At 34.7% G+C, this 27,409-nt stretch overlaps 1 protein-coding gene and 1 pseudogene across 5 annotated transcripts in view; one reads left to right on the top strand and one right to left on the bottom strand.

The window, feature by feature from the left end:
• Positions 1-27,409, top strand: part of GALNT13 (polypeptide N-acetylgalactosaminyltransferase 13) — a 495,830-nt gene that overhangs the window by 41,447 nt on the left and 426,974 nt on the right. For all 5 annotated transcript variants that reach the window (XM_045831790.1, XM_045831772.1, XM_045831799.1 and 2 more), the window contains exon 3: positions 24,495-24,740. In XM_045831790.1, coding sequence (XP_045687746.1) covers positions 24,599-24,740 — 142 coding nt within the window. In that variant the 5' untranslated portion in view covers positions 24,495-24,598. The remainder of the gene's footprint in view (positions 1-24,494; positions 24,741-27,409) is intronic.
• Positions 20,960-22,228, bottom strand: LOC123824418 (annotated as a pseudogene).

The following is a 27,409-nucleotide window of genomic DNA, read 5'->3' as shown; positions in this document are numbered from 1 at the left end:
TATAATGTCAAAACAAGAAGCAGATGGAATGAATTCCAGTTTGAATTCTGCCATTAAAAGTTATGAATCTTGTGAAAGTCATTATAATCCTCTAGACCTGAATTTTGTCCACTGACAAATCAATTAGTTGGACAAATTGTCCTCTGCCACCTATCTGACAGCTTTAAGGCACAATTCTGTGCATTTTTGCTTGCTCTAGACAGATTTTCTTATGTGTATTATCTCCTCTGATGCAAGACATAGTCTCAGGAACAGAAAATAAAGTGATCAAGACTTATTTATTCAAATTAAAATTGAATTTTTGTAGGAACTGGCTTTGTTGCAAAGTTTTGCTAGTTCCGAAATGAAGCAGTAGAAATTAACTGAACAATACAGTGTTGTGTGTTAGGAAACTGGCTCCACATTCTGGTTGGGAAAATTTCTGGTTTAGGCAAACCATCATTTTGAGCAAGTCACTTAAATTCTCTGAGCTTGAGAACTTAAAAAATGGCCAACATACAGGGTCTGGCACAAATAATACTTTTTTTTATTATAAAATCTTTTATTACAAAAGACATAAGTGTGTAATTCTGTAGTATAACAATATCACACTCAAGCACACCATATGAGATGTAAGTGAAATGTTCAGATTAAACCTATAAATTATTACACCCATATTAATACTGTACCAACCACACTCAAGCAGGCATTTCTTTTGCCAGACCCTGTGTATCAAAGCCATGATGAGGATGAAATGAAATAACTACAATGTAGAAGTAGTTTTAAAACTTAGACAAGTTCAATTGTAAATTCTTTAGAGCTTCTGTGTATGTGTAAAGTACAGGAAATTTCCTTTTTCTCTGGTATAGAGATTATATGACAATGCTTTACAAATAAAATACAATGAAATGAAGCTATTAAGGAACTCCGTTTTAAAGTTTAGGTTAGACTTTGCCGATCTATTTATCTGCCACAGTAAATTGTGACAAGTGAGAGGTTATGTAGTGTACTCTGCAGAGGCCAGGCCAGCAAGACATGCCTGTGACTTTATGTATGAAGTGTCTCCTGGAGGTAAATTTCCGTATGTGATCTTTCTCTGCAGCTGAGGCATTCTGCTTGTGATCCAGTGAGGCTGAAACAAATAGAAGATCATTTGCTGTGTGTGACTATTAGGGCTCTCTGCTCTCTTCAATCAGCCCATTTGAGTTGACAGTTAAGGCCCCTACTCTGTAAATAGCATATTATTAGCAAAAGCATTGTTGACACATGACAACATAGTTTCTATTGTTAAGCTAATTAAATATAGCAGCTGTGCCCAGTCTATAAGAAGATATTTTGCTCTATGAGAAAAGTCTAGAGATTAGTTTTCTCCCTAAGATCACACATATCAAGCTTATATAGCCTCTGTTTCTTTATGGGTGTGTACATTTACTCATCACTCTACCACCTTTTAAAACTCTCAAAGTATGACATAAGTATATTAAAGTATGAAGTGTACTACTATTAAGTGTACAGATTGATGGATATTTATGTAGTTACATGCTTGTATTACCCATTACCCAAATCAAGGTATAGAACACTTCCAAACCCCAAGAAGGTCCCCTTGCATATCTTCCCTATCAATAGCCTTTGAGTTTTTATATGTATTTATTTTGAAATTATAATAATGAACTTCTAAAAAGATATGAAGTATTTTGAAGGGCAATTTCAATATTTTAGATTTTTCTGGTAGTATTCATAATTATATAAAAAAATAAAAACACAATGCTAAATAATACAATGACCTGTAATGATAATGTTGCAAGTAATAAACTTTATTACACACTCACTGAAATGAAACAGAATTGCAACATGGGAACCTCATGAAGTTCTGCACAAATCTCCTACCTGTGAACTAAAACATTGGAGCCTCCACACAGGCTGGGCTGTTCGCTGTAGGTCATGTTGCCAGGCAACCTCAGCTAGCATCAGAGATTCCCAATTGAGTAGCAGAGAGTCAAACTGGAAGGCATCTTGGAAATAGAAGGGTCCAACAGATAGAGAAGGAGTGAGGAAGGTGAGAGGGGGGAAAAAAAACAAGTGTCACTTGAGAATTTATGTTAGTTACGAACACAAACAATTTTTTATTCTAATAACGTACAGCTAGCTCAGAGCAAAGTTTTTTGAGTTTCTACTTTCTTCACTGTATTTTCCTTCTGTGCTCTGTCTACAGGTATAAGTGCAAAAGTTTGGCAAGATGCATCATCATTAATTTTTAGGGGGGGAGGATGTTACAAATCATTTTCAGCACATTCAAACCATTTAAGAATTCATTAAGATTGTAATTATATAATATTATGTTTGATTCAGTTATACTTACAATAACCTGATTTTTAAATTGATACACTTTGTTAAAAATGGAAAGTACAGAATAAAATACCTACTACCTGGAGTTAACCCTTTACTTGGAAGGTAAAGAGGAATAGAGAGGGACGGCTGCCCCGGTCCTTTTGGGCAGGCACCTGGGATGATATACACCATGCAAACAGGGTGAGAATTTGGGGTGACAGCCTCAGCTGAGCCCTCTACTCTGAGGATGCAACTTTTAAGTACTTTTCTACAAAGGTATCTTCTATTCTCCACAATGTTGTAGGAGACCTTTTGTTCTGTCCTATGCTCTAACATTTCCTCCTTTTTACTTTCCTTTCTTCCATTTTAACTGATGACACATAGAGAAATTAGCACCTAAGATAGGAACAGAGGAGGTTACTGCTAATTTACCACTGTCCAGTCCTCCTTTCAAATGCTTCTTTCTCTGGAAACCAATGCCTTCATGCACATGTGTTCTATGAGCCCTAACTCACATGAATATTTTCTTTCTCTTCTATGTCATCAAATGACTTTCTCTTTTGATTTCTTCCCATTGACAAAATATATACCCAAGTATCTTTCTCCTCAAAAACAAAAACACATCTGTGCACAAATCCTTCCTTTATTCTAAGTCCACTTTCAGCTACACAGTAACATTTATCACTACCCCCAGCAATGTTTCTTAGAGTTGTCTGTATTCTGTGCCTCAAAACTGCATTCTCCATTCACACCTTAACACACTGAGGCTTGCTTTTTCTATTTGTCTGGAAAATGTTCTTTCTAAGCTCACTAAAGTTAGTCCTGGAACTACAATAGAATAAACTACTGTGATCTCTTAGCACAACTTTGTACCAAGGATTGTGCCCTCTATTTAAAAATATTCTTTCCACTGGGAACTACAACAGTGCACTCTCCTGTTTTTCTCCTCCCCACATCCCTCACCCAATCTCATTTGTGGGTTTATCTTTCTTTCAGATTGGTACTCTATAAAATATTTTGTGGTGCTCTTTTTTTTTCACACTCACAGTTTCACTAAAGAAACTTTACCACTTCCCATTGGTTGCTTTAATTAACATTGACCCTGGCTGGTGGGCTCAGTGGATTGAACACTGGCCTAAGAACAAAAGGGCCGCTGGTTCAATTCCCAGTCAGGGTCCATGCTTGGGTTGTGGGCCAGGTTCCCAGTAGGAGGCGCTTGAGAAGCAACCACACATTGATATTTCTCTCACTCCCTTCCCTTCTCCAAAAATAAATAAATAAAATCTTTAAAAACAAACAAATAAACAACAGCAACAAAACATTGGTTTGCTGACTCCCTCTCTTTACCTCCCCTGAAATTCAGCTCCTACACTCACTTGCCTTCTGGCAGCTCCACCTGTATGTTACACAGAAGCCTCAACATTTTCAAAGTCTATCGGTAAACTTATGAATGCCCCTATTTTTCTATTATAAACTTAATTAAAAAATAAGGTGATGGAATCAATAAAGAACAGAATAAAGATGATAATATTAGTACTTTGATGCTGGTCCTAGAAATCTTAACCTTGAGCAGGTCTTTGATTTTTTCCAGAACTGATAGATTATAAACTTCATGAGATTAGGTACCCCAAACATATAGCATAGGACTGGGAACATTTATTTTAAAATTATTTGCTGAAGAAATGGAATAAATAGCTTATATTTGAAAAAATCTTTTATGCTTTACCCCTTTTGAGTTATATTAACAGATTATTTTGGTCCTCAAATATTGATCACAATTATAGCAATAGCCAATGTGTACTGATTAGTTACCTCTGTGTGCCCATTGCTCTGATTCTCATTATATGTACTTAATTTTTACCATGACCCTCTATGTGTAACTCTTATTGCCATTTTATAAAAATGGGAACAACTGGAGTTAGCTGGGCAAATTAACCTCTCCATTATCTCTAAATGAAAGGGTAGCGGAGGGTGAGACTTGAATCAAACTCTGTCTGATACTCCTAACTACACTACATATTACTGAATTTTTATAAAAAGTAATGTTTTCCATCTTTTGGGTTCTTTGATACAATTGTTCTTTTGTTTTAATGTTTCTTGCTATCATTTAGATGCCTCTGTGTCAGTACTGGAAAATGACTACAAGCACAGACTTTCTTAGGTATTATCTGCTATCATTATTGTTTGGGTGGAAATGAAGAAAGAACTTAGAATATGTAATCAGGATTTGGGTAACAGAGAAGGAGCTTCTGGAAAATATTAAATGGAAATTATGGAGAAATATTGGGATGGGTAAACAATATGTTGTTTTCTCTATAGAAGGCAATGAGAATACAGGAAAGTTGAGAAAAGAATGGGAAAAATAGTTGTCACATGGAAAACAACTAACACATATATCCTGCAGAGCCAACTGCAAATTGAAATGAGAAATTTAGATTAGGTGATTTTTATAATTGAAAAGGGGAGAATATTGAGAGGAAATGAGATGAATAAAAAAGGAGTATAAGAAATATGATAAAGGGAAACATGCTTTAAATACTATCAAAGAGAAGTATAATTTAATAAAATTAGAGGAGTGGGAATAACCAGGAGTTAAAAATGGCATAGAGAAAAAAATCCCATCCATCAGTAAATAGGTTTCATTGATTGAGATTGCTTCCTTTATACATATCTTTGCCAAAAATGTGAAGCAAAAAGAAAAATAAAATGTTGATTGCTGCTCTGCTGGGGTGGAGCTGGATGGATGTGAGAAGCATGAGAATTTTTATACTGATTATGGCTTTTTTGTAGGAGAGTAATTATACAAGCATTTTCTGTCTCAGTTTGAACACTGTTTCATTCCACAGAAATTAATAGATAAGAGATTTTGGAATGGAGCACACCTACTGATTTGTTCTGATGGCAATCAGTGGTTAGAATGTATTTACTATGCTTATCAAAATCAAAAGAAAATATTATAACCATTCAGCCACATAAATAGCAGAGCTTTTCTTTGGATTAAACAGATGTTATTGATTGTGAAGTTTTATACTTTTGCTGTTTTAACTGTAAAACTATAAAACCTTTGTAAAAATATATGAGCTGTTTGTTTTTAGATTTTGCACCTTGACTCAAAAATAAACTCTAATAAGAAAAACTGGCTATTAATTTTTCTGACTGCTATAATGTAAACTATAAAGAACTTATTTCTAGAAAGGAAATTTAACAATTGAAGTAAATTTGAGTAGGGTGAGAGTAGCTTCTTTTCATACCCCTTGTAGCCCTCCATCACCTGCCTTATTCCCCACAGCTAATTTCTGGTGAACAAACTGAAAGAATTGTTTTTGAAAGTTGATTTAGTTAGCATTGACTAGCACAAAGTTATAAATGGACATACATCTTTTGGTGACTCAGAGACATAATATTATTTAATTATTGTATTAAAATGATAATTAAGATCCTTAAAAATAATAATTATAGATTACACATTTCAACACAGACAATGGGATAGATAGATTATATTAATTGTACACTGCATCTTTTGTTTTTATCTCCAAATAAAAACAAATACTGGGGTGCTTGCTTTTAACAGGTAGGAATTTTTTTTGCTCATGATAATTCAATTTTTGAATTTAAACGTTTTTCTCATGTCAATAATGATTTGATGTGTCAAATTACAGTATAATATTGACAGAAGACCATGTTTTTCTAGAACAATAATTACTGTAGTTGTCAGTTTATTCTTTTGTTTTTTATTTTTTGTATTTTATTTAATCTTTATTGTATTTTTTCCATTACCAGTTAGTCCCCTTAAAACCCTCTCCCATCAGCAATCACCACACTGGTGTCCACATCCATGAGTCCTTTTTCTTTTTTGTTCAAGTCCTCCACCTCATCCCCTCCCTTCCCACTAGCTGTTATCCACTCTCCATCTATGAGCCTCTCCCCATTTTCCTTGTTAGCTTAGTTTGTTTATGAAATTCCACATATGAGTGACATCATATGGGATTTGTCTTTCTCTGACTGGCTTATTTCACTTAGCATAATGTTCTCCCTGGCCGTCCATACTTGCAAAGGGTTTAGCATGGCATTTTTTTTTGGGGGGGGGGTAATATTTCTGAAAGATTTAATTAAAATCAGTATTTGAACATCTAAATGAAGGCATTCTTCCACATAACTATCTCCATAAACTATGCAGTATGCTAATAACATTGTCATTGCTTAAAACCTTTTTAGAATCCATCTTTCACAAATAGGTCATTCATTCACATATTGAGGGTCTTCTTGATTTCGTCTACTTTTTGATGATTATGAATGATTCTTCATAACACACAGGTGCAATTTTTTTTATGTGGGCACAAGCTTTTAACTCATTTGAGTTAAGTGAGTTACTCATTTACTCATTTGAGTAAATATCTAGGAGTATGAATGCTGGGTCATGTTTTAAGATTATGTTTAGTTTTGTAAGAAACTGCCAAACTTTACTTGCACTAGGCTTGTGACATTTTGCAGTCCCACCAGAATGGATGAGAGCTCCTGTTGCTTTGTACCCTCACTAGCATTTGGTGTTGTCAGTGTTTTGGGTTTTAGCCATTCTAATAAATACATAGTAGTATTTAATTATTGCTTTAATTTGCAATTTTTCTGAAGAGATATGATATTGGTATTTTCATCTTATTTTTCATTTGTATATCTTTTTTTCCTTTTTTTTGTTGTTCAAGTACAGTTGTTTCCATTTCCTCCCACCACTGCCCCTGACCCCAGCCACCCCCAACTTCCCACCCTTGATCCTACCCCCCTCTGGCTTTGTCTATGGATCCTTTGTACATGTTCCTTGACAACCCTTCCCCCTTTCCCCTCATTATCTTCTCCCACCTCTCCTCTAGTTACTGTCAGATTGTTCTTACTTTTAATGTCTCTGATTATATTTTGCTTGCTTGTTTGTTTTGTTGATTAGGTTCCACTTATAGGTGAGATCACAAGGTATTTGTCTTTCATTGCCTGGCTTATTTCATTTAACATAATGCTCTCCAGTTCCATCCATGCTGTCATGAAGGGTAGGAGCTCTTTCTTTCTGCTGCATAGTATTCCATTGTGTAAATGTACCACAGTTTTTTGATCCACTCATTCACTGATGGACACTTAGGTTGCTTCTATAGCATGGCATTTTAATCTAAATTATATACAAGAGAAAAATATTTGGGAGTTTGAGTAGCTCTGTCTTCAAAATATTAAATTCTTACATAGGTGGAATTTAAAATTTGTGTTATTTCTTTTCTGCAAACTTAGTTGGGTTTGATGGAAACCCAACTGCCTGAAGCAGTGAGGGTTTAGAAGTCAGTAGTCTTCCCCATTTTCAATAATCACTTCTAAGTACTACTGTTGGTTTTAAGAGGGTATTTATTTGGAGGAAAGACAACAAATGCTACCAGAAAAAGATAGTTCATGAATCTTGGGTGAAACTCCAGGTTTGGAAAATTTGCCACTTTTTTTGAAAGTTTTAATAGAATTTGACACATGGGGCAAACATTTTTCTTTCCAAAGCCATATAGATTTTGTGCTATTGGAGACTACTAAAAAATAGAAATTTGGCCCTGGCTGGTGTGGCTCATTTGGTTGGAGTGTTGACCCATGAACCAAAGAAAGGTTGAGGGTTTGATTCCCAGTCAGGGCACACACATTGGTTGCCAGTTCAGTTTCCAGTTGGGGTACATACAAAAGGCAACCGATCCATGTTTCTCTCTCTCTCTCTCTCTCTGTATCTCTTTCTCTTTCTCTCTCCCTGCTCCTTTCTCTTCTTCTAAAATCAATAAGTATGTCCTTGGGTAAGGATAAAAAACAAACAAATAGCAGCAATAACAACAACAAAAACTAGTTCACCCCTCTACAAAAAGGGCAAAAATAAATCTACAAAAATAAGAAAGAGAAATTTGGAAATGAAACACTCAAATTAGGCTTTATTTTAATACAAGTTTCTGCCCTTTTTTACTCTGTTTTGTGAATAACTTTTGATAGACCTCTGGGCCTGCTGCTCTCTCTTTGTTGAATTTCATTATGACTATGTGTGACCCTATGTTTGCTATCTATGCATGTGCACAAATGTCACATAACTCAGTATTTTATTCTTCATCACCATCGTTGGTGTTTTTCTTATTTACTTTAAAAGTAAGCATATATTTTCTCACTCAAATAATATATACTATTTCTGGATAATTTGTAAATTAATAAAAATAGTAAGAGACATACAAAAAAAGTTACACATTTCCACCTATTTTTTCCAGTACTGTTATATGAGTAATGAAAAAAAATGGTTGTGATCATGGGGAAAGTCAGTATCTTGATTTAATTTCTTCTTATTATATCAACTTTTCTTATGTTATCATAAATTTCATAACTTTGTAATTGCTGCATAATAGACTGTCAGTCAGCTATGTGTCTATTTTGAATGTTTTGATAATGTCATGACATCACCATGCACAAACTCTTCTTTCTAATGTGGGGATTTCAAAAAACTTTTGCAGTAGAGCAATTACTATCTGAAAGTACAGGATTATTTTTAAGAAGGTACATCCAAAAATCATATTTGTTTTTAATACATCACATTTCTTTCCAAAAAAGCTTTTAACTAATTGACATTTTTACCAACAAAATTAAAAAAGGACCCATTTAATCCCAATTTTGTTAAAGTATAATTTAATCAAAAACAGTGTTTAAGTTCTGGCTGGTGTAGCTCAGTGGATTGAGCACGGGCTGAGAACCACAGTGTCGCAGGTTTGATTTCCAGTCAGGGTATATGCCTGGGTCACAGGCCATGACCCCCAGCAACCGAACATTGATGTTTCTCTCTCTCTCTCTTTCTCCCTCCCTTCCCTCTATAAAAATAAATAAATACAATCTTAAAAAAAAACAGTGTTTAGTTTTAATTCACAGGTCTTTCATTATTAGCACAATCCCCAATTAAATTAATTAGTACTTTTTTCCCCTGATGAAAGGGAAAATGTTGCTTTCACTTCAGTTGCCTTTTCATGTGCTTGTAAATATAATGGTAACTTTTAAAATCTTTGATCAACTTTTAAATCTTGAACAAAGGCATGATGTGTTTCCCTTTCTTATGTATTTTTGGCAAATTTTATTTCTTTATAATATTTCTCTTTTCTATTATTAGATTATATACTTCATTATATTAGATTGCTTTATGTTGATTAGCAAGTTATATTCTTTAGCAATTTTATTTGACAAGGTGCTTTGCTAATAAGAATATGAATTATAATTCTTTGGGGATATAATAATTTTACTTAGCTGTTTAATTAAGTTGGGGCTAATTATTCAATATTCTGATTTTAATTCTTTATTTACATCTTCCCTTTAGTTGCCTGTCTTTTAAGGCACTTAATTTATAATTAGTAACTTCACTAGAAAGGCTGCAGGAGAAAAAAAACCCTGAAACTGCAAATCAGACTAATATGTAAGTAGCTTTAATAAGGTGTTTATATTATTTTACTTAAAAATATTTTTGATAGACAAATTTGAATATTTACTTGTTAGTGTTTTTAAACTAATATAAATGAAGTTATATGTTTCTCCCATGTATGAAATATGATATAAAAAAGTCCACTAAATTAAAATATTCAAGCTGGCAAATGAAATTTGATTTATATTTATGCAATTTTGTGATAAAATTTCAGAAAGGAGCTCTAACTGATTTTCTTTCTAGCTTTTTCTGCAACCACATTCCTCTGCAGCCTCTCCCTTATGCTGCTGGCACCCTATTGTGCCCTAGAGTTCTGGACTTTTGCTGGACTCTCCTTAACTTTCTTTTTGTCTGCCCCTACTTTCCTGCTGGAACAGAGTGACACCAGTATAATTTTGCAAGATAATTTAATATTATTCTTAATTATTTCTACAAATAAACACTTATATTTTCTAAAGAAAACCTAGGCAAGAAATAGCCACATAATTCTATATATTTCAAAGAAGGAACACTTGTAATTCATTCCTTAAATCTTTTGTCATAAAGATTTCAGAAGCCTTAAGGCCAGTTAAGAAGCTGAGGTTAAGATTTTCTAATGGTTAGATGTCTCAGTGGAAACATTTGTTTTCATTTTTAACCATGTGATTTGTAGCAGAAGATGGCCAGCTTGCTGGTCCGTGTCTATTGGGAAATGTCGGAATGCTCTACTGTTGTCTGAAATCTCTAGGTTTTATATGCAAGCAAATATTTTGGATTTTTATTTTCCCCTCTTGGTAACTAATAATGGACAAGCTCAAGCCACTGGTATGCCATGTTATTAGATGAATACTGAGCAGTCATTAAATAGCTAAAACAAATGAATGATGAACAATTTTTAGGTTGTTTATAGAAAAATTATTATCTTTCTGAGTGACATATGTTGCTTTTTTACAAGCTTTCTTTATGAAGACTTAATTTCACTATGTTTTAATGATAATTTTCTTGTAAAATATCATTAACATATATTTCAGGCTTTGGTATTCATAGCATCATCTTAGAATAGATGCCGCCATTATCCAAGCATGACTGAAAAAGCCAGTGTGGAACAAAGTGCCTTGACAAATGGCATCTGCCTTACAAACATTCTCTGTGAGGCTTCACTCTTCTTTCCATCTTTCCATGCCTGATAATCCTTTGTTTCTCTGTTCTCTCAACATTATTAATTACATATAAAAACTGTATGTTATAAGAGTTCTACATCTGAAAATCACTCCTAATGTTCAGGTACCTCCTTTCTTATCCCCACTCCAGTGCTTAATCTACCCTTGCTACTGGATCCTAAGGCAGAGGCAGGGGTTGTGTCTGTCTCTCTGTTTTATTTTTGGTGCCTTGCACAGGAGTGCCACCTATATAGATACTCTATTGTATCTGCTGGGTAAATGAAAGGGACATTTTAGTTATTATAAATTAAAGCAATGGTTTTATCCCCAAAACAATACATGTTTTTATTAAAAACTTAAACCTACAGAAGACTATAAATCAATCCTACTCCTCACAGATTGTCAAGTTTAGGTGGCAAAAGAGCAGGCAGATTGTTAGCCGCAGACACTGGTTCACTGAGGACTGTGGTGTGATTATTTTGCCAGGCTCTGGTGCTGGATCTAGGTGACACAGAGAACAAGAATTGAGCTCACTCTTTTCTTTCACCTGGTAGGATATAATCTGTTCCTTCCCCAGATGTCAGGATTGTTTCTCTCCATAGACATGAAATTTGGTGTGTCTCAGATCAATAAATATAAGTGAACCTCTTCTTTTCTCTGTCACCTGTCTGTGACCCACACCTTCCCTGTGGAAGGATTAGATGTGGACGGACAAGGGCATTTTTATTAAATTTAAAGATAGCTCCTATGTTGGCCCACATGGACAACTGCAGGGCATTCAGTTAGTGCATACAACCAAGAGTTTATTATCATCATGGTCTAGGACCATGTAATTTCAACCAGAGAATCCAGGTACTCAAATCAGAATTAAGTTTGAATACTTTAGGCCCCCTTTGGCTGGACTGCCACTGGAGGCATATCAACCAGGCTGCCTTGTACTTACTGCTGGGAGAAAGAAAAATGTGCTAGGTTTAGGAATGGGCAGGGTAGTATCCCAGGTTGAAAATGTAGTTTTATATAATTCTCTACTCATTTTATACTGATAATTATTCAGTAGTTGGCCAGGGGAACACGAACTATTTGTAGGGAAGGTCAAATTCAATAAGCCAACCACCTTGCTCGGGCGGTAGACCAGGAGGTGATTGGACGTTGGGTCAGATATCTTCTGCAGTCAGTTTTTACAAAGGTCATTCCAATGTTCAATGAAAACTTTGAATGCTATGTAGTATGGAAAATCTGTCTAACACCTTGGCCGTCATTTCATTTTTGGGTGGCATTTGTGACAAAAGACACAGCATTGTCAAACTCTGGACAGTCTGGAAATCAGGAAACATGATCCAGTTTACTTCACGGGCCTCGGCGGTGTGGCCAGGAGTGGTGAATTTAACTAGAATGACAATTGTCAGCCTTTTTCATCTCATGGCACACAAAAACTAATTGCTAGAATTCTGTGGCACACCGAAAAATAGGTATAATTTTGAATCAATCACACCTGACGACTATTATTGTGTTGACTGTTGTCATTTTTTTTGACAATCTGAAAGAAAAGAGGTCAGTGCATGTTTCAAAATTTTGTGTGGCACACCTGGTGAAAATTGCTGGACTAGAACATCAACACTGTAACTTGGGACCATGTAGGATGGCAACTTGGGTGCCTCATCATACACCCATGAGCCACCCTCACACAGAGCTGTAGGTGGGAGCCCTACTCCACCATCCACCCTCAACTTCTGGACCATGTTCATACCGGTACCTATGACCTTAAGTCTGCTCTGGTGAAAGGATACCTCAACCTTATCTTTAATCACTTTTTATTTTAAAGCAGCTGTGGTCAGGTTGGAGAGGACCAGAGGTATCAGTGGGTGTGGAGGAAGAAAAGCAGCTCTGTGCCAGTGAACAAGGTTTGCATTTATTCAGTTTAGAGTGGCCATTTACGCACAGCTCAACAAATGATTCTTCAACATTTTCAGCTTCCGTTATTATTAATACCCATGCTTATTTAGTTTCCCTGCATTTCTATAAGACCCTTTCTTTCTCAGTCTGTTTTGCACTTATTCATTAAACAAATGTTTATTAAGCACCTATGTTGTGCCATAAAATGATTTTGGTATCTGAAGGATAGCATGGAGAGTAATAGACATAATTCCCTAGGGGAAGTAGAAAAAAACCAAATTAACATATCTCAGTAGTGTGTACTCTGAGTAAGTTACATAATTATATGGCATAGATGATGGAAAGGCATTATTTTAGATAAATTGGTCTGGAAAAGACCTCTCTGGGTGAGTAAAGGGCGAAGGGTGCTGCCATTGTACTACTCAGGGCAACAGTGTCCCAGAGGGAATGTGAAGCATGAAGAATCTGGAGCACATTAAGGGAAGGAAATAGAATTAGAAGATGAAGTTTGAAGGATAGTCAAGGTCCAGATTTGGGTGGCTGTTACAGGCCAAGATAAGGATGTGGAATTTATTTTAAATGTGATAGAAAACCATTGGTGATTAATGAGCAGAAGAGAGAAGAGATCTGATGAAATTTTAACAGGATCCACCTGCCCTCTGGAGAGTAGTTTATTATGGGAATGCATTTAAGAATATAACAAATAACATGATTGAGTGATCCTACAACTAGTTATATACTCAAGAGAAATAATTACATGTATTCATATAAAAACTTGCCCATGGATGTCCATAGCTACACTATTTATGGTATCCAAAAAAGTGGAAACAGCCTGCATGTGGATCAACTGATAAATGGATAGATAGAATGTGCATAAATGCACAATGGAATATTATTTGGCAAGAAAAGGAAGTTAAATATTGGCATATGCTAAAACATGGATAAGTCTTGAAAACTTTATGGTAAATGAAGAAGATAGTCATATAAGACTGTATATTATATGATTCCATTTATATGAAATTTCAGAATGGGAAAACCTACAGAGACAAATAAAATCAGTGGTTACCTAGGAGCATTGGGAAGTCATAGCAAAGGGGAGCTGTTTTCTTTTGAGGTAATGAAAGTGATCTAAAATTGATTGTGGTGATGAATGCACAACTCTGTGACTGTACTACAAGCTGTTGATTCTACAATTTAAGTATATGAATTGTACAATACACATCTAAATATAGCAGTTAAGGCAGAATGGCAAGATGGTGCTGGTGGCTTGATCTGGAGTGGTAGCACTAAATTGGTAGGAAGTGGGTCAGATCTGAATGTAGAGCCAACAGACTCTGCTGCAAGATCAAATAAGGGATGTGAAAGAAAAGAGCTGCCAGAAAAAGGGTACAAGGCTGTATGGCCAAGCTTTGTCACATACTGCTTAGGGGTTATACAAGAAATGCATGAAAACTGACCGTTAGATTTGGCCATGACTGTATCAAATAAGGTTTCCAGAGAGTGGCAGGGCTGAAGCTTGTTGTATTTAAGAGAAAATTAGAGGATAAGGATGTGGGATGTGTACACAATGGTTACACATAATTCTATACAAAAGTTTCTATTGAAGGTGAGCAGAGAGCTGGAAGGATAGCTAAAGAGCAATATGGGGACAAATCAGTTTATTTTAAGATGATCATTCATATAGCATCCTTATGCTGATAGCAGTGACTTATTAGAAAAGAAAAACTGAGGCAGAAGAGATAAGTATATCAGTGAAATCCATGAATCTGTGAGAGCATGGGTGTTGAATTCCTAAAAGGACAATTCATCTGTTTAACACTTGGATTGTATATTTAGGGGTGACAGTAATAGAAGCAATCAATTTGATACATTCAACATAGCCATATGCAAAATTCTCCTCTGATTGTTTATATTTTCTCTGCTAAATGGAGAAGATGAACAAATGGATCCTAGAGCAAATTAAGCCTGAAACATTGGCAGAGACAAAAACGGTAAAACTGGTCCTGGCTACAGTGCTTCAGAGGATTGAGCACTGGTCTGTGAACTGAAAGGTCACTCCCTGGATTTTTGGTGAAGGCACGTGCCTGGGTTGTGGGCCAGGTCTCCATTGGGATTGTGTGAGATGTTTCTCTCACACATTGTTTCTCTCTTTCTCCTGCCCTTCCTCTCTCTCTAAAAATAAATTAAATTTAAAAAAAATTTAAAAAATGGCAAAACTGAAGCTGCTGTATTTCGGGTACATCATGAATCATGAAAAGTCAAGTCCTTAGGAAAAAGACAGCAATATTGGGAAAAATAGAAGGCACCAGAAAAAAAGGAAGAGCAAATGAGATGGATTGACTCTGTAAGGGGATTAAATGGTAATGGAAAAATGTAATTAAAAATTAAAAAGTAAAAGAAGCCATAGGCATGAGTCTAGAGGAGCTGAGCAGGGCTTTTAAGATCAGGAAGCTGTGGACATTGCTCACTCAAAGGGTCGCTGGGAGTGTGAGCTGACTCAATGACACATCACCCACAAATGCAGAAGTGTAGTGGTGAACTGAGAGGAAAAGGCATGAAGATGGCAATACGAGGATGGCAAATGAGATGCAGTCATTTTCTTTTGGAGGTTGATTTGACTTCGCCGTATTGCAGATTGCTCTGAAGCTCTGGAAGTCCACTTGTGAGTCCAGTGTGAGTTTATAGATTTCAAATGAGAATAGTCAGCATGGGGGTTTCTTTCCAGCCACGTTCATCTGTTTGCATGTAGGAATGGAATAGGGAAAAGTTGGATTAAACCAGTATATTCATTTGCTAGGGTTGCCCTAACAATGTATTATAGATTGGATGGCTTGAACAACAGAAACTTATTTTTTCAGAGATTTTAGAATCCTAAAATCAATGTGTCTGCAGAATTGGTTTCATTGTGAGGCCTCTCTCCCTGTGATATATGGGTGGCTGTTTCTCTGTGTTTACATAGTCTTTCCTCTTGGTGTCTTTCCTCTAATTACCCCATTTTATGAGGAAGGAAACCAGTCCTATTGGATTGAGGCCCATGCATATGACTTTGTTTTACCTTAATTGCTTCTTTAAAGGCCTTTCTCTAAATGCAGTTACATTCTAAAATACTGGGGTTAGGACTTTATGTATAATTTTTTTTTTGAGGAGGACACAATTCATACCATAATTGCTAGTGCTGGAGTTTTAAAACTTAACCTATTGGAGTGAGAGAGGGTATATGTAAGAGATGTGAAATTCTGTTCTCAAGTAGCTTGGTATTTAAGAGGGGCACAAACAAATATAAAGACCAATTAACTTTTTAGTATATTGGGTGGGTAATAGGTACAAAGAAAAAAAAGTGAGTTAAAGAAATATAGAATATGTTTTCATATAAATCAAGCTATCCATGATTTGACATTTGATCAGGATAGAAGTGATAGCTGAAGGAAAGAAGAGTGGGGAACCATGACCCATCAGTGAACACAGAAAACAGCATATGTATGTTCCCTGAGGCAAGATGATGATTGGTCTCCATAAGGAATGGCCAGGGGACCCAAGCCACTGCCATGGATAACAATGGTAGATGAGATCAAAAAGGTATTGAGTAAAGGAAACCCTCTATTTGATGCAGTTGTGCCTGTACCTTCTTTAGTTAATCAAAAGTTGATGAAGTCAGGGAATCATATGATAGGCACATAAATATTTTGGTTTTTACCTTGAAAAATGTGGTATAATTTACATAGAATTAAATTGCACAGATCTCAAGTGTATAGATCAGTGAGTTTTGACATTTGTGTCCTGTGTGACTACATCAGAAACTACATCTATCAAATACATTTTTATTATTAAATATAAAATGTATTTTAATTCTCAAAATATTAATATTATATATATTTGTGATTTAATGTTAAACACATGTGGTCTGTCTGGAAAAAGTTCAGCCATTGTCAATATAATAAGAATAGTTTGCACAATATCGATGTAACCTGGCAGCCAAAGAGAGTGGACTGGAATATGCATGTGTGAACAATGATGACTTCACTGTACTAGTCAGTGGGGACAGTAGAGGCTGGTGAATGAGCATGTGTGTTGTGTGGCAGTTACATTCAAAATGACTGAGTGAGTAGAACAGGAATCTGCATAAGATTTTGCATTAAGCTTGAACATTCCTTCACCAAAACTATTTGGATGATTCAGAAGGCCGCAGCTATGGGCAACTGGTGACTGGCACCTTCATCATGACAACACATCTGCTCCTGTATCATGTCTCGTGCAGAGTATTTTGGTGAAACATCAAATCACTCAGGGGACTCAACCAACCTATACCCCAGATTTGGCACACTGTGACTTCTGGCTTTTCCCAAAACTAAAATGACCTTTGAAAGGGAAGAGATTTTAGACCATCAGGGAGATCCAGAAAAATATGATGCAGTAGCTGGTGGTGATTGGGAGAACTGTGTGAGATCCCAAGGTGCCTACTTTGAAAGGGACTGAGATATCATTGTCCTATGTACAATGTTTCTTATAGCTGGTATCTTCTTCAATAAATGGCTTTGTTTTTCTTATTACATGGCTGGATACCTTCTGGACAGACCTCGTGCTCATAAATATCAAATATGTTTGTGGTGATCATCATTTTTCTGACCCCCTGAATACACGCATACTGAACATTCACTGCTTCTAGATTCTAGAAAGATTAATGAGGAGAATTCTTTTTTCTTGTTCACTTGATGATGTTCATTATGATAACAATATTACTATAACTTGGTGTTACATAGGTGCTATGTAGTGAGCTCATTCTATGTGTCAGACATTGTTATAGAACCTTCTGATGTATTAATTAGCTTAATACTCAGCATAGTCTTAGGAGGAACTACTACTACTTTTCATATTTTGTGACTAGGAAAAGGGAGGCATGGATCATTTAGGTAACTGGAATTAAGCCATATAATTAGTAGTGTTGGGACCCAGATTCAAATCATGGTATTGAAACTCCAAACTATTTATTTCTGGATCATAAGCTAGGTTGCTTTCTACTAGTTAAATTTTATGTAATGAATACTTAAATTTTCCTTAGTTTAAATGCAAGTGAGGGCACATATATTTTATATACATATATATACACACACATTCACACACACATACATATAGCTTTCATTTCACCATTTTTTCATGTAAGACATTTATTTCACATTATCTTTTTCTGCTTCTATGTCTCTTATTACATCTTTCTGTGTGGTGTGGTTTCAAATGTGGTCCCTTTGGTTTAGGCGAAGGGTATATTTTTCTGGCTCACCTCTTTTTTAGATTTTCCTTCATAAAAGGATCAATCTTCCTATCAATATAACCTGTAGCTAATTCAGGGTATTTATTCAGTGTGTACTCACTAGATTTATCCATCCATAAGCAAACTGCAAAGTTGTCCAGTCACCAGTTCACAGAAGCTCCTGCATAGTGATTTAAAATATTGAAAGTGTGTCAGTGCCTGGAACTTCTGGGGCACGACCAGCAGTCTTGCACTAGCTTCCAGGATCCTTTGGCAGTTGCAGCACAGCCTCACAAAATAGACTGAATACATTTGCACCTATTATGCAATTTTCTGCAAAGGAAAACAGATGACTACAGACAAAAATAAGTTTAACAGCAGTATGACTAGACTCCTTGGGTAAGGGATAACTTACTAATTAAAAACAGAAACAAAAGTCTTTCTTTTTTATTTTAATAATGTACTCACCAAACTTATAAATTTTATCCAGTTTTTATTTTTTTTATATTTGAAATCCATTTTTGATAAAGATAGGAAAAAATGGTGTCTATTTTCAGACAAGAATCTTGTCATATCTCATAGACTATCTGGCTGATATTATTTAGTGGGCAGGAAGAAAAGCAAGGGCAGCCTGACTGGCAAAATGGTACTTGATAGTTTTCTAACTTCTGAAGTTTTTCTACCTAGAGAAATATTTTTAAAGAGGGAAATAACTGTGCTAAGAAGATTTTGAAATAATTATAAAAGGGATTGTATTTTTGGCTAGAAGAGCCAGTAGTTTATGCAGTTGGTCATGCTGCACATGGGCTTGGCAAGCCAGGGATCTGAAGAACTTGGACTTGGTTTGAGAGACAGAACAGTGTTTGCAAATAAATGGGGGCTTACTGGAATAAAAACATAATACAGATGCTGACTCTTTTAAATAAACCTGGGGCCCCAACTGTGCTCATGTTGGTGAGTGTTACCGTGTATACTGTGCCATCCTTCTGATAAATTTGTTCTTATGTGAAGAGTATTGCAGCACAATATACAAGATTGCTCTTTTACAAATGCCAGCAGATTAAGACCCTTGTGAATGATAACATTTACTATATTTTAAATGTACAGATAGAATTAAAAGCTTAAGATATATAAAAAAGACTATTTCATAAATACATAAAAATTTAAACAGCAACTTACTTCTAGCCCATAAAATACTAAAGTTAGACTTCTTTTGGTGTTACTGTTTTGATGTACAGATCTAGCAGGCTTTGAAATTAGAATAATTTGTATAATTATTGAAGTGATAATAAGATGTGATTTTCACATTTCATTATAGCTAAAGTTAAAATTAAATTCTCAAATAACTTCAACTGTTAGGCTCTTAGAAAATGACATCTTAGACATTTTAATATTTAATATTAAGTGATTCCATTCAGATTTTTCTATTATAATAATATTCTACATACTTTCTTTTTAAAATATCTTTATTCTTTATTCTGCTTAAGTCACAATATTTTGTGAAGTGGATAGGGTAGAAAATATGTTATAATTAAATATAATGAAGAACAGAGAAGCAACATGCCTATCTAAAGTAATCTTTTCACTTTTGCTTTTTACTGTTTGATACTACCTTTAATATGAACAGGGATTTAATTATTATTCTAAAATAGAATATTATTATTCTCTCTTATTTTGAGAGAAGCCAAGTTTCAAATAACAGATTATTGAACTCATAAAAGAAGGTTTTAAAACATTTTGGCATGACTTCATCAACAAATAAATTTCAAGGAACAAGATAAAGAGTGTGAACATACATATTAAAAAGTCTTAAGAGACGACTCAACCAACCATAATGTATTTAATAGCAACTTGATTCACACAAACCAAAGATTAAAAAATAAATTGAGACAACTGGAGATATTTAAAAACCAAGTGGATCTTCAGCAACATAAATCACTGTTTGATTGATTTGACTCTGGGTGATGGGCAGACAATGCAATACACAGATCATGTCTTATAGAAATGTACACTTGAAACCTATATAATTTTATTAGCCAATATCATCTCAAAATTTTTAATAGAAAAGAAAAAATGGTAAGATAAAGTAGAATGAAATTTAAAAACAAAATTTCTTATTGATTTTTCTTTAGGTGTGATATAGTATTTTGACTTATTCTTGTCTGTATCATTGAGAGTTTTACACAAAATATTAACAGATTATATAACGTAATATCCACAATTTTCTTTAAAATGATCCTGGATGTGTATAGGGAATGAATAGTTACTATGGAGTAAAACAGGATTCGTCACGTGTTGATAGGTTATGAAGCTAGGTGAATGGTATGTAAGTGTTTTTAAGGCTGTTCTCTTTATTTTTGTATATGTTTAAAATTTTCCATACTGAAAAGGTTTGTTTTTTAAGGTATGTTGGTAAAACTATAGGATGAATGCTGAAAATACTCTGTTTTTGTCCTTACAAGAAAAAAATGGCACAAAATAAAATGCTGTCATACTTTGTTTCTTAAATGCTTTAATTGATGAGTTTTATTTAAATATTTTTACCATATATATTCCTGAATTCCCAGTTGGCTAAATCAACATATTAAATGGTAGAATTGGGGTCTTGCCAAGATTTTAATCCTTTACTGATTTTATTGATTATATGTTCTTCATTAATATAGTATTTAGTTTGACAAGTTATAAAACTCTAATACCATAATAAAAAATGTTAGTTTTCTTGTATATATTAATTTCTTCTGAGTACCTATCTTATTGGTTATTTTGAACAGGAACTTCTAATAACTGAAAGTAATAGTGTCAAATGTTGATTTTATAAAAAATACTGCTTCTGACTGGTTCAAGCAAAATACTTCGCAAAGTGCAGCAGCAGCAACACAATTTGTTATATCTGCAATGAGGAGAAATTGGCAAGGCTTATAAAAGTTACTTAAGGAAGAAGTTCACAAGGAGATGAAGCACAAAAGGACATGCCACATAAAGTGGAATGTAGGGCAAATTCCTGAGGAGCTCACAGAGAAATGGCAGCAGCTTGTAGGAATTGGGGTCAAAAACCTCAGTAGGAAACAGTATGCTACTCATTTCTTCAAGTTCACTGTTAATTCCAACATCTATTGAACTCATTATTTTGATAATTTTTTCCCATTCAGAAGTGAAGGAGGTTTTCTTTCAAAATCCCCTTTAGAACTGTGTTTAACAGTTTCAGATTCACTCCAGTTAATTCTTGATGTTTTCTCAATTGAAGGATAGGCAATGAGGTCAGAATGTGATTTAGACACATTTTTTGATAAATGCTGGTCAGTCAGGGCTTTTGGCCATGACCTTATTCTCTCCAGTATACATGCTGTCTCTACAAATTCCATTATGTTCCAAATCCACTGGTCCCCATTCTGGGATGCATTCCCAGTTGTTCTCGTACTAACAATGGTATGGTTTTTGACTTGATTGTGTGTATTTTTTTGTAAAAAAAATTTCTACTAACACTTTGGGTTTGATTTTCTTTACCAAGTGTTCTGAATTATTTTCTGATGAAGGACACCTTGAATGGCAAAAGACTATTTGCCAAAATGACTTCATCTTGTCCTTCTTCATGTTCATCTCTTTTCCCATAGGGATGAAATGGATTTCAGGAGACTCAGAGGCTGGAGAGGATCCATGGAGAAGGAGAGAAAATTGCCCAGGATCATATTCTTTTGGGGATCACTGTCTTCCTGTTGAGAGAGGTCATCTGTATGGCCAGTTTCTTCATTCTTGACCTCTGTGGTTCCCACAGAAGAGGGGGGTTGGCTAACAAGAGGACTGGAAGGAAAGCTTGTATACCCTGAAGATATGTTGATTTAGAAATATTCTTGGTTGTGATCAATTCAGAAAATCTAGAGGACACACAATAGATATTTATTATTTAGACTGGGGTCAAATAACTTTTAGAATATTTTTGAGTGTAGTGTGTTGGGGGATGGAGGTGAGCTGTCAGACCTGTGGAGCTGTTTCCATGGTTACTGGTTCCTGGAGCAGTAATAGCTACCTCAGAGGCATCAATTTAAGGGAAGGAGCTCTTGTAGCTTTTACGGAGTAAGGTTTCTTTGTAACTACTATGTTTGTGAGATCACATAGAAAGTTCTTGTTTCCTGAAGGAAACATATCCAGAAAAGCAGGTGGTACAATTTCCATAGTGTAATTCCTCTTCTTTGGATAGGACTGACTTCTGCATGTCAAAAGTTCAAACTGATTCTCACTGGGCTAAAATCAAGTGTTGGCAGGGCTAGTTCCTTCAGGAGGTCCTAGAGAAGAATCCTGCTTGTCAGCCATCTCCACCCCCATTCCTTGGTTTACGGCCGCATCACTTCCACCTCTGCTTCCATCATCACGTATCTTTTCCTTTGAAGTCATCTTTTCACTTTATGACATAGCCAAGAATGGTGTTTATTACTTTATTATTGATCTTTATAGTAAAGGATTTTATATAACATATAGAAACTTTAATATAGGATCTTTTATTTTAAGGTATTCCTTATAATCTGGGAATGGACTTTTGGTAACCACCAGTCTTATATACACTTTTCCAAGAGACTTTTTTTTTCTACAATAAATTGAATGGACCTATTCCCCCCAAAAAAGCAGAAAATTTGATTACTTAAATTGTTTCACATTCATTTTCAGTAAATTATACACAGGGTAAGAGGAAATTATATATGTGTGTGTGTATACATATATGGTGTGTGTATACACACACACACACACACACACACACACACAGAAACTTTTCTCTTGTAATCCAAGGTTTAGAGACTGAGTTCCAATGGTTAGCTATAATTTTTACAGAACAATGAAGTCAAAATGAAATAAGTAATTTGAACACCACTTTCTCAAGAAAAATAACAAGCAGACAAACCCTAAATATAATGTATTTCTTAAATTTGCACAGTTGGCTTCTTTCTTTTTAAAAAAATATTCTGAATAATTATAAATTTTATGTAAATATTGAATGTAGACCCTTCAGTATAATGACGTTTTTAAACTGTCACTTTATATAAATTTTGAATTGGTTACCAGTCTGGATAGGTTGTAATAGGCGACAGTATTTGTGTTGCTTTATTATACAAAGTCAGCTGCCATTAATTTAAAGAACTGTGCCTCAGCAAATTGCACTTTGATGCTTTAATTTTGAGACAAATGTTTATAAAATAATTCTGAATGTTTTTGTATTTAACAGCTCTTCTCCTTGAATATCTGTGAAAATTATGTTACTTATTCACATCAATACATTTATACTTCAGTTGATATTTTTTTAAATGTAGCAAATGACATGAGAATAGATTGGCTTTTGTGTGTGTGTGTGTGTATATATATATATATATACACACATATACTGTATACATATAGTATACAAAAGGGTAGTATATATATAGTATACATATACATATATAGTATGAGTATACATATATGTATGCATGTGTGTGTACATATATACAGTATATATATGCTGTATGCATACATACACACATACATATGCACAAACACACTGTGTAGATGGAATTAACCAGGTCCTTATTGTCCTACACAGTGTAAATAGAACAAATATGTATATGGTATTAATCCTATACTGTTTTCAAATATCACTCAATAATTGTGTACATTTGTTCTTATTCCATTTAGAACTTTTTGGTTATTTTAAGTCACTCTACAGTAATATGTTGTTTCTCCTGTAATAATATTTTTAAATATATGCTATTTATTTTAAAATAAACATCTGTTGTAGATAAACTTTCTCTGCAGACCAGATGGGGTTTTAAGGCTTAATAACTAATGACTTATTTCATGTGACTGCCCTTTTTGAGAATTTAAGAATGTTTTTCTTCTGTATGTTAATAACATTGTCTTCTGCAAGATGGTTTACAAGTGTTATTGTACCTACTCCTCATAGCAAATCTTTAGGTTTTGCATTGTTATTCTCATTTTATAAAGGAAAAAAAAACTTAGGCTCCCATAACTATGAAGTAAATAGACCCAAGACCATCTGTGTATAAAGGTCAACTGTGAGCCATTATGATATATTGTGTCCCAGGATGATTTCTATTTCAACCTCATTTACTCCTTGAAAGAGCTGAAGCAGGGGTTAATTCAGAGCTTCATCATTGGACAACTTGGTGCTCTACAGAATGTTATGATGGGGATTTAAGGAGGAGACCATACGAGTTGAAGAAATCGACTAATAGTTGCTAAGGGCCCAGCAGAATAGTAGCATGTCTAGGATTGACTGTTCAAATTTTAGCCACCTGGCTTATGTACAACTTTTATTTGTTTGGATTTTTAATTCTGAATTTGAAGGTCAAGTGCTGATATATATGGGCACATTAAGTAAGTCATATATTTCATGTTATATCTTCTTCATGCAAAACAAACTATATGGTGATAAAATTTTCTTTTCTTTTTTTTTTCCCTTTTCTTTTTTTTAAAACAGTGGGGTGTATTTTGCTTTCATCGTGGAGTTCACCGCTGTGGCTTGGATTTATCACAGTAGCATCTGTCTTCGGTCTATTTTTTAACTAGAAAGCAAGGAAAGACATGAGGAGGTTTGTTTACTGCAAGGTGGTTCTGGCCACTTCACTGATGTGGGTTCTGGTTGATGTCTTCTTACTCCTGTACTTCAGTGAATGTAACAAATGTGATGACAAGAAGGAGAGATCCCTGCTACCTGCTCTCAGGGGTAAGTGCTTCTGAAGCAAATGCTACATTTATAGAGATGAGAGAATGGTGGTGACTCATGACAAAACATGGAACTTCAGAATTGGGGTTGTTTAAGCTTATTGAGTTAGAAGAACATTTTGGCAGAACTATTAATGTGCATTTAACTATGGTAAAGCTACTCTACTTTTCTTGGCCTCAGTATCTTGTTAGAAGAAACGAGGAGAGTAAACTAACCTCTAGGGTATGTTCCAATTCTAATAATTCCTATATTCTGTGACTATATGGAAAAACTAATTCAGTGAACATTCAAATTGTGCAGAATTTTAACTATAGGCTTCTGGAAGGAAAATCCCTTAGAGACCAAGCATATAACAGAGAGAAGAGAAAACCGACTGAAGTGAGATGGTGGGGACTGTAGCAAAATGGAATGCACATGGCACCCCTAAAGACTTCCAAATATAATCAAACAAATAAACACTTTTTAAACAAAACACATATTGGTGTATTGGTGACCAAATCCAACTTGTGGGCCATCAGGTTGTTGCCCTGTATTAAGGGCAAAAGATAATTTAAAATATATCATAAGGTCACTTTAACTCAATATTTACCTCTTTTGAGACCAGTTTCAATGACTAGCAAAGAGTGAATTCCAAAGAAACATAGTGATATATGTAAGTGGGATTTATTAAGTGAAGTCACACATACTCATTTCCTGCAATTATTTCAAATAATTTTCTCTGTGCTTTTTGCTGACTTCTGGTCTGCAAAGATATTTTTGAACTATTCCTAGCAAATGAGTGCTTCTAAAGTATTAAAAGTGCTTCAAATTAGTTTTATTCTCATGGAATTAAGCATTTTTTCCCCTTGAAATCTAGCTTACATTAATTTTCTGCTTAGAAAAAGCTTTCTTCATAAATGTGGCAAAAAGTAAACTTTGAGTCTTATTTGAAATGTTTGTACCTTTAGGAAGAGTGAATATATATTCTGAACTTGAGATTTGCATTTATTTAATAATCATAATCTCTTTTTAGTAGTATAGATATTTTTGAAATTATTTATTAATCAAAATATGCTAATGAACAGATCTCATTGATACTATCTAATTTTATAAGGTTTAGGAAAGAGGAAAGAGCATTTCCAAAAATTAATTTTTGTTAAAAAAGTATTTAGGACATCGTGAGTTTGCTTTAGATTACAATAATGTTCTTGCTCAACTAGAGAAATTCTGGTTATCTTCCTCTTTTTAAAATGAATCTAGCTTTCTCACTGTAATTTTTGACCACTTCAAAAGTTGAGAAAAAGTACTTTGGTAGTGATTACACCTAGGCCCATTTAAGCAGTTTATGTGCATCTTTTGTGCCTTTATACTAGGACTATTCAAAGAGGAGACCATTATGAGTCTATTGGTTTTTGATAAATGAACATGGAGATTGATTTGCTGGTCTGTGGTTAAAATCCCAGAATAAATCACCTTCTTTGCTTCTTTGTTAGAATCAGTTGAATTACTGCTTGACTGAAAGTACAAATGTATTTTTGATGGATTACATCAGTTTGGAATGATCACTTTATCATTTGTTGAATGGAGACATCTAGATTGGTCACAAAAATGTTACAATCTGATTCAGCAAAATTATGACATTCTTTTCTATAAGTATAAAAAAAGTACAGTTTTGCTGATTTAAGTCCTTAATGCTCAGATCAAACCTCAAATGGTGAAATGTGGTGATGCAAGACAAAAACAGTAATTTTTCCTTGTACTTAAATTATAAAATTAAGCCATATTCTTTTTATTTTTAAGACTTGTTTAGTTATACATTATGTTTGTCTTGAGTAAATGTAAAATAGACTTTAGGGGTTTAATTACTTTCTTTTTATAGTATTACACATTTTATTTATTTTTAAAGTACATTTTATTGATTATGCTATTACAGTTGTCCCATTTTTCCTCCCCTTTATATCCCCCCACCCTGTACCTTCCTCCCTCCAGCATTCCCACCCCTTTAATTCATGTCCACCGGTCATACAGATAAGTTATTTGGCTTCTCCATTTCCTATACAATTCTTAACCACCCCTGTCTATTTTGTGCCTACCAATTTTGTTTCTTATTTCCTGTTCTTTTTTTCCCCATTCTCCCTCCCTCCACTGATAGCCTTCCATGTGATCTCCATTTCTGTGGTTCTGTTCCTGTTCTAGTTGTTCGCTTAGTTTGTTTTTGATTTTTAGGTTCAGTTGTTAATAGTCCTTTTTACATTTCATTACATTTCATGTAAAAGGACTTTACATTTCATTTACATTTCATGTAAAAGGACTTTACATTAAAGTCCTTTTAACATTTCATATAATAAGGGCTTGGTGATAATGAACTCCTTTAACTTGACCTTATCTGGGAAGCACTTTATCTGCCCGTCCATTCTAAATGATAGCTTTGCTGGATAGAGCAATCTTGGATGTAGGTCCCTGCCTTTCATGTCTTCAAATACTTCTTTCCAGCCCCTTCTCGCCTGTACAGAGTTTTCTCTTGAGAAATCAGATGATAGTCTTATGGGCACTCCTCTGTAGATAACTCTCTCCTTTCCTCTTGCTGCTTTTAAGATTCTCTCCTTACCTTTAATCTTGAGTAACTTAATGATGATGTATCTTGGTGTTTTTCTCCTTGGATTCAACTTGTTTGGGACTTTCTGAGGTTC

This window comes from Phyllostomus hastatus, unplaced genomic scaffold, assembly GCF_019186645.2.
Source record: "Phyllostomus hastatus isolate PE091 unplaced genomic scaffold, TTU_PhHast_1.1 phas_contig_1, whole genome shotgun sequence".
NCBI lineage: Eukaryota > Metazoa > Chordata > Mammalia > Chiroptera > Phyllostomidae > Phyllostomus > Phyllostomus hastatus.
Note: the sequence above shows the minus strand (reverse complement) of the source record. Positions and strands in the feature narration are given on the sequence as shown.